Source organism: Gossypium arboreum, chromosome 1, assembly GCF_025698485.1.
Source record: "Gossypium arboreum isolate Shixiya-1 chromosome 1, ASM2569848v2, whole genome shotgun sequence".
NCBI lineage: Eukaryota > Viridiplantae > Streptophyta > Magnoliopsida > Malvales > Malvaceae > Gossypium > Gossypium arboreum.
The window spans coordinates 111,811,748-111,819,736 of NC_069070.1; the positions used below are offsets into that span (position 1 = coordinate 111,811,748).

The 7,989-nt window shown below is 34.3% G+C and overlaps 1 protein-coding gene across 2 annotated transcripts; it reads right to left on the bottom strand.

The window, feature by feature from the left end:
- Window positions 1-147: 147 nt before the first annotated feature.
- On the bottom strand, window positions 148-3,245 carry LOC108456074 (putative anthocyanidin reductase). Of its 2 annotated transcripts, none has more exons than XM_017754667.2 (7): window positions 3,108-3,245; window positions 2,828-3,015; window positions 1,461-1,628; window positions 1,155-1,372; window positions 889-1,048; window positions 668-790; window positions 148-494 (listed from the first exon to the last, which is right to left on the bottom strand). In XM_017754667.2, the coding sequence occupies exons 2-7, from the start codon at window positions 2,982-2,984 to the stop codon at window positions 439-441; spliced, it is 882 nt and encodes a 293-aa protein (XP_017610156.1). In that variant the 5' UTR covers window positions 2,985-3,015; window positions 3,108-3,245; the 3' UTR covers window positions 148-438. The 2 variants fall into 2 exon arrangements, with proteins under 2 accessions (XP_017610156.1, XP_017610155.1); XM_017754666.2 differs by having other exon boundaries at window positions 580-790.
- Window positions 3,246-7,989: the final 4,744 nt, after the last annotated feature.

A 7,989-nucleotide genomic window follows, 5' to 3' on the forward strand; every position in this document is an offset into this window, starting at 1 on the left:
AGTTGAATGGTACCAAGAAGCAAATACATGTCCCTATATTTATTTTTTGGGGCCCAAGTCTCAAGTTCCCTCAGAAATTTGTGTTTTAGACTACTTAGCCTTCATCAGTCCATGTGTATGATTTCTTTGCATCTCAATTAATTGCCATTTTGACAATAAGTTAGACTAAATCTGGTATAAGAATACAGGGCAAGTTTGGTGCCGCAATAGACGCCGTTCGATCTGTTTAATGCCGCATGACACGGTCATGTTTCAGTAAACTAGGTCTGCATTGTCACTTTCATTAATAAATGCTATGAACTTTGATTACTAGGATGCTAGGAAAGTAGGAACAAAACATATGCCTCTAGATCTTCAGAAACCCATAATCTACACATGTGGTGATTGTTTGATGAATTATATCTTCTATTCCATTCTTGTAAGTGAAGCCTAAATCTTTTAACTTCCTGGAAGAAATCTCTGGAAGTTTTGTACTTTTTTCCCCAGCCTCCAACCTAGGAACATAGAAAAACCAAAGGGGAAACCAATCAGATTACCGAATTTCAGAACAACCCAATATACCTTCATGTACAACCTTACCTCTGAATATCTAAGCTCGGATTCTCTTGAGCAAGGTGATTAATCAGTTCATACATGGGAGAGCTGCAGGCACAGCATATGTATTTACCTTCTGCTTTGTCATGCTCCATTAGAAAAATGTGGGCACTGCATATATCTTCAATGTGGACTAAAGCTATCGACCCCATTCTTGCGTTTACAGCAGACACTATTGACAAGTACTTGGGATCACCTATATGAAAACAAACATTTAGCTAATAAACCAAAGTGTAGATAACCTATATGATATGACATTTTAGGTCGCCTATATGCTAGCATTTTGCTGGTAACCTGTGATTGGTGACAAGAGCACTTGAATGCTTGAGGGAATGGTGGTTGTGAGGAAAGGACCGGCTACAGTCGTGGTTATCACTGAAACAAGGTCAATAGCATTCTCGTTTGCAAACTTGAATGCTGCTTCTTCAGTCAAAAGCTTGGAGAGCACATAAACCTGTTGAATACCAGGAATATATATATACATATTTAAGTTCCATTGCAAAACGAACTAATTGGTTGGAGCATAGGTAGAATAGAAGATGAAGCAGAATGCTTTGTACCCATCCACTTGCTTTTGCATTCAAGACATGATCAATTGTGGTCTGGCAAGATTCATCCACAACAGATCTCCAATTTCCATTGCTGTCTTTGGCAGTGATAGTACTTATGGAGGATGTGAAAACAACCCTTTTCACTGTCTTGGATTTCAAGCAAGATTTGAGGAGGTTTTCAGTGCCTTTGATTGCAGGGTCAATAATGTTTGATCTAACGTATGATTCTTCAAAAATCAAGTAAAATTGTGAATGAAAATGCTTTGAAATAACTGATATAAGTTACATGATGCTTGAAGGTAATGCAGAATTTACCAATATTTTCGTTTGTATTGGCATCGAATTCCATTGAAGCTGCCACATGAAATACACCGTTGCAGCCCTTGACAGCTTCATCAAAGCTCCCTTCTTCGAGCAAATCAGCTTTGAATAATCTCAGTCCGTCACCTCCATTCCATAGTTGTAATAGATGTAAAGCCTTTTCTGAGATTTAATTAGGCTTCATTTTAGGTTTTACTATAAACCAATCAACAAAACAAGCCAGGTTCTGATTTAATCCTATTACTACATTTTTTTTGGGGGTGTAATGGATGATTTAGAAGTCTTAAAAAAAAAATAAAAAATTGTGCTCATAATCTATTCAAGTTAAATTAAAAAAAAAAAAGAGAAAAATACTTAAAATCATCTTAGTTTTTGTCAAGTGAAACTCGGACAGCTTAATTTATCAAGTCTTGATACACTTAAGTAACTCAAAAAATAATAAAGTACAAAATCATGCATAAACAGACTTAATCGAAGAATCGGAATCTGTTCATTTTTCAAGGCATCACATGAAGTGTTGATGAGATTATCAAAATCTCATTCAATTGGGCAGTATTCCTCCACTTTGAGGATCTCATCTCATAAAGCAGGAAGCCATCTTTACAGTTGGCCTTAACCTAACAGTTGGGTGAATTTGAGCATAGATTGTTCGGAGAGGTTTGATGAAAGCTTCACTGCTGATGGTGGTTGTGTAAGAGACCATAATAGTGAGTGGATCATTAGATTTGCTATATATTTGGGCAATTGTACTGTTTTGGAGGCAGAGCTTTGGGGGAATCCTTGATGGGCTGAGCCTTATTCTGGATAGACATTTTGAAAAAATCCTAATCCAAACCGATAGTATTGAAGCTATTAATGTTATCTTGGAGGATTCTTCAGGGAGTTCTAACTCTTCCTTAATTAGGAAAATTCATCTTATCTTGAGGAAGATAGAGCAGTCAAAATACAGTATATTACTAGAGAGGAAAACTTAATTGCTGACTAGCTTGCTAGATCTGTTTATACTAGGAGACTAAGCTTAAGATTATTTGAAGATCCTCCTTTGGGGTCTAAATTTTTACTTATATCTTTTTTTTATAAAAAAAAAAAAAAAACTACTCCAGCAAGTTGAAGAGTAATAAGAGATTGCTCAAATCCAATTCCAAATGAAACCTTGGAAAGTGAATTATTGTTACATTAAATGGAAACAAATATATAACAGAACTTCATTACTAATTATATGTATATTTAAAGTGATTCATAACAAATAAACATGCATGCATGTCTAAGATTTTTCTCCAAATAATTTAATTCTCTTTTATAGCCTTCGATTTCATTCTTAATATTACATGTAAATATTGAAGAAATAAGATGTAAGAAACCTGGATTTCTCACTGTGGCATGAACTTTATAACCTCTTTCAAGAAGAAGCTTCACCAACCATGACCCGATGTAACCGGTGGCGCCGGTGACGCAACACGTAGGAGACGCCGCCACTTCCGTCTTCTCCTCCGCCGGAGCACTAAAATAACCCTCCATCCTCCCTCTATATCAAAGCCAACATCCCCCACTGAAAACCAATTTATGGAAAATTATAAATTTTTATTTTGTTTCTTTGACTTTATATTAAAATAATAATTAAGAGTTAATGTAACAACTTGCCATGTGTTTATTATATTAAATCGCCATAATGTGGTGCCTTTTCTGTATACAAACTCACAAAGCATCGTGTATTTAAATATTTCTTGATTGATGCAAAACTCTAAATGACTATTTAATAACAAAATAATACAAATAATTATTTTTTTTCTTTACTTGAAAATAGCATGCATGTGAGTTTTTCGTTACTTTTTAACCTAAAAGGTTAGCACTGGGGAAAAAGTACTTGCGATAATGGACTTTCCCAAAACGGGAAGAACTGAATTCCAAAATAACTTGCGATAGAAAAATGATGGATTCAATTTTGATTTGGACCACTAATTGTAAGGTGAAGCTCTAAGAGAAATAAAGTTGACCTTCGAGGCTTGTATTCGACGTGTCACTCAATAATGGACCAAAACATGGGTTTTTAATAGAAGTTTTGAGGTTTAGACTACCTCTAAATTCTTAATTACCTAATAAATTATCTATGAGCAACTCTTCCAAAACATTAATTGAAAATCAGCTCTCATTAAAAACCGAAAGCTTAGGCAAGCTTTTTTTTTTTTTTTCCCTTTGTTTCTACTCGTTGAATGTCTTATTTACTCCAACACTTCAACAAGACAAACCATACAAATATTCAATTAACAATATGTCAATAACTTACCCTAAACAATCACAAACATAAACCTTAAGCTACATTCTCTTCTAACTGAAACATTTAGCATGACAAACTTAAAATTCGAATAACTCAGTCTACATTTAATCTTTTAGTAAGAAAAGAGTTACATTCATCTACGACTAATTCCCAATCTTTAAACTACACAAAACTACACGTTTCAAGGTATCTAAATTTCTCGACAAGTTTTAACCATAATAATGAAAATTCAATAAAAACACGGTAAACTCTTAATGAAACTTCAAAGTAACTTTAAAAACCTTCTAATTATGTTAAAATATGTTGAAAAACACTTTAAAACCAAGTTTCAATCTACAAACCCGAAATTCACTATTAACAACCCAATTTTTTGCTTTTATCTGAAACATGCATTTTAATGGCTAGAAATGCAATTTAAAAGTCTAGATAACATTTAAAACTATTAGGAAGATGATTGGTTAACTTCAATGCAAGGAAAACGAACTTTGGCGAAATTCTGGAAAATCCACTCTTGAAGAAGATGATGAAATTAAATAGATTTTTGGATGTTTTCTTGGTTTCAATGGAGATTTATACTTCAAATGATATTGGAAATCAAAAGTAATTTGGATTTGGAAGTAAAAATTGATTGGGAGGGTAAAGGAAACAAAGGGACGACAAGAACACAATGGGGGAAAGTTTCTATCATGAAATAGTTTGGAGAATGGATGGTTTTTAGATCGATTTTAAAATTCTGGGTAAATTGCTTCAAAAAAGCTCTCAATTTTAACTCTTTTGCACAGTCCTATTTTCAAAATTAAAGGTATTTAAAACTCATTTTCAAAAATTGACTTAATTTCCTAATAGCCATTGTCGAAAACATTATCGAATACTAACTTTACAAAATTTCGAGCATATATAAGCTAATATTTCTAAAATACGCATAAAACTCCTCTGCCCTATTTTGGGGTGTTACAATTGGGAGGAGCATTTGTCGTTATTAGCGTTTGCATATAATACTAGCTTTCAATCGAGTACTCAAATGACACCTTATGAGGCATTTTATGGTCATAGGTGTAGGACACCTCTTTGTTGGACCAAGTTAGGTGAAAGAAAAGTGTTCAGTCTAAATTTAGTTCAAGAGATTGAAAGTATTGTTAAGTTGATTCAGGATAGATTAAGAGCGGCATCGGATCGACAAAATCCTACATTAATTTGAGGAGGAAAGATATAGAGTTCAGTGTTAAGGATCAGGTAATCCTTAAGGTATCATCGTGAAAGAAGGTTTAGAGACTTGGTCGGAAGGGCAAGTTAAGGCCAATATTTATTGGACCTTATAGAATCCTTAAGAGTATTGGACCATAAGTTGGAGTTACCTCCGAAACTGGACTGTATCCATTACGTGTACCCTGTTTCTATACTGAGGCAATACCGATCTGATCATCTCGTTGGTTTCAATTGAGAAGATCGAGGTGAGACGAGATTTATCATTTGATGAGGAGCCAGTCCAAATCTTGGATCATAAGGTTAAGGTATTAAGGAAAAATAGATTCCAATGGAAAAAATGTTATGGAAAAATCGTGGAACTAAAGAAGATACTTGGGAACCTGAATACTCAATTTGTCGACAATATCCCCATCTATTCTGATCATGTAAATTTTAAGGACAAAATTATTTTAAAGACTGTAGAGTTGTCACACCCAATTTAAATTTAATTATTGACAATTCTTGATCAAGCGAGCATTTTAGTCTAGTGCTTGAAAAAGAAGTTAAGTTTCCAAGTGGACCAAGTTTAATTTCACACTCCACCTTATTTTTTTTTACAGATTTTTGCAATTAAATTCTTGGTCAAACACCCCATTATTGTCCCTTCCTAGTTGCATTATAAGGAAGATTCTTTCCTCCCTTATATTGATCCACTTTCCCTTATTATTTCTTTTTCCACTCCTTTTGTCCCCCTCATTGATCCACTTTTCACTCCCTTGTCTCCCTTTCTTTCCAATTGTAAGCTAGATTCTTGTAGCCTATGTACTCTTTTTTTTGTTTTCATTTTGTAAAACTCTATATTTTCTCTTTTTTCTCCTCCCTATCATCCACCTTGTGTTGCCCCTATTTGGTTGTTCTCTACCACTTTTTTGCTTCTTTTTCTTTTATTTTGTGTGTCCATCATCTATACCACCACCATACGCCACTCCTCCACATTTGAACTACCCTTGCACCGCCCCTCTTAGCCACTACCACCTTTTAAAGCCACCGTCTCTATCACCTTTTACCACCTCTTTTTTCTCTCTTCTCTTCTCATCTCTTCACTCAATTACTTCCCCTTTTTTTCTCATTATATATTTGCTCTCCTTCTATGGAGTTTATTTTTGTTTTAAACTCTAAATAAAATAATCTGATTTGGATAATTATAGGACTTAGAGGAAGTTAATGGGTAGTTTTTAAAACCAAAGTATAGGAGAGATTATCTCCTAAAATTTCTCCCACTCTCTTTCTCTCTCTTTCCCAATTTTGTAGTCCATTTTCCCCATAGCTTTCACGTTTTCCATTTTTTTTCTTTTATTGCCATAGTTTTTCCTTTTTCCCTCTCTTCCAATTTTTCCCCTATTGTTTTCTTTTATATTTTTCTTACATCTTTACTAATCACCTCTATTATTTGTTGTCACCCTTCTATTGATTTTTGTTTTCTTTACGGTCCTCTCTGTCCATTCGTGTTGTCAATTCTTCATCGATTTGTTGTTCTATTTTAGGTAAGTGTTAGTATTCGTTTAGTAAAGATTTGGTATTGTTCTCTTTTCGTGATGAGGTAAGAGGGAGAGTTGACTATTTGGATTGAATTGGTTCTGATAAGTTTCTATGAATTTGTTAGGCGACTATTATGGAGCTAAGAATTTGTCAGCGAGCTAAGTATGGTTTAGAACTACTTTTATTTGCAAGAGTAAGTGACCAAACATCAAAGTTGAGGGCTATTCATTAATTACTTTTGTGTCAAATACTTATTTCGATATTGATACTTAGTTTTTAATCGATGTGATTTAATGTCGTATGTAGGATTTGGGGTGTGCTATTTCTGTGGGTTATCAGAATTATCATCAGATGTGTGAAACTAACCCGAAAACTCGTCTAGAACTCGAAAAAAACTGAAAAATAATGGTTGTTTCAAAATTGTATTACGTCACACGACCGTGTGGTTGGCCATGTGACAGTCCGTGTACACCACAAGAGCATGTGGTCAGTCATGTGGATCACATGGGCGTGTGTGATTACACGGGCAATTTAGGTAGGCTGTGTGGAGTACACGGAAGTATGTGATTAAACAGTCTGAATAAATAGGTCTTGTGGGCAACATAGGTTGGCTTGTCATGCCGTATAGGCCATACGGGCTAGCTTGTTGGGTAGTGTGGGAAATTTCACCTAGGCTCGTTTGACATTAAAATTTATAATTAAAGGTGAGTATGGACCGAGTCGGGCCGGGCTCAACTAAAATTTTAGGCTGTTTGCTAGGTCCAGGCCTAGCCCAGCCCGACCTAAAAAATGGGCATAAAATTTTGCCCAAGCCTGACCGAGTTCGCCCATATTAATTTTTATATTATTTTTTATATAATTTAAAATATATATATATATAATGCATCAAAAATACTAAAATATCAAAATAAATATTTTCCAACAAATTAAAAATAAATTTAAAAAATATATACTTAAATAACACTAAGATAGATGCAATTTAACAATCAAATGTCTCTAAAATAATAACAAAATTAACAAATGTCTTTAAAATAATAACAAAATTAACAATAAAATAAATTTTATTAAAAATGGTAGCAACATAATTGTAAAATGGTAGCAAAATAGGGAGAAAATAACAAGAAAATAATATTAAAAAAAGAAGATTTTTTCTTTTAGTGTATTCGGGTCAGGCCGGGCCGGGCTCGGGCCAAAAAAGCCTTACCCGAGGCTTGGCTCATTTTTTAAACGAGTCTTATTTTTTTGCCCAAGCCTATTTTTTGGGCCTATAATTTTGCCCAAACCCTCCCAAATTTTGGACGGGCCTTCGGGTTGGGCCGGGCGGCCCGACCCATGATCAAGTGTATTTGTAATTAGACTATTCGTGGGGTCCATTTAACTTCAATAAGACTCGAAATGTAACATTTGTCAATATGTGTCAATTTGTGATGTAGTTAAGGTAGGTGAAAAACTTATGTACGATCTATGTTCTGATAACTTTGAAAGCATAATTATGTGTAAGAACATTAATGACACCTATATGTA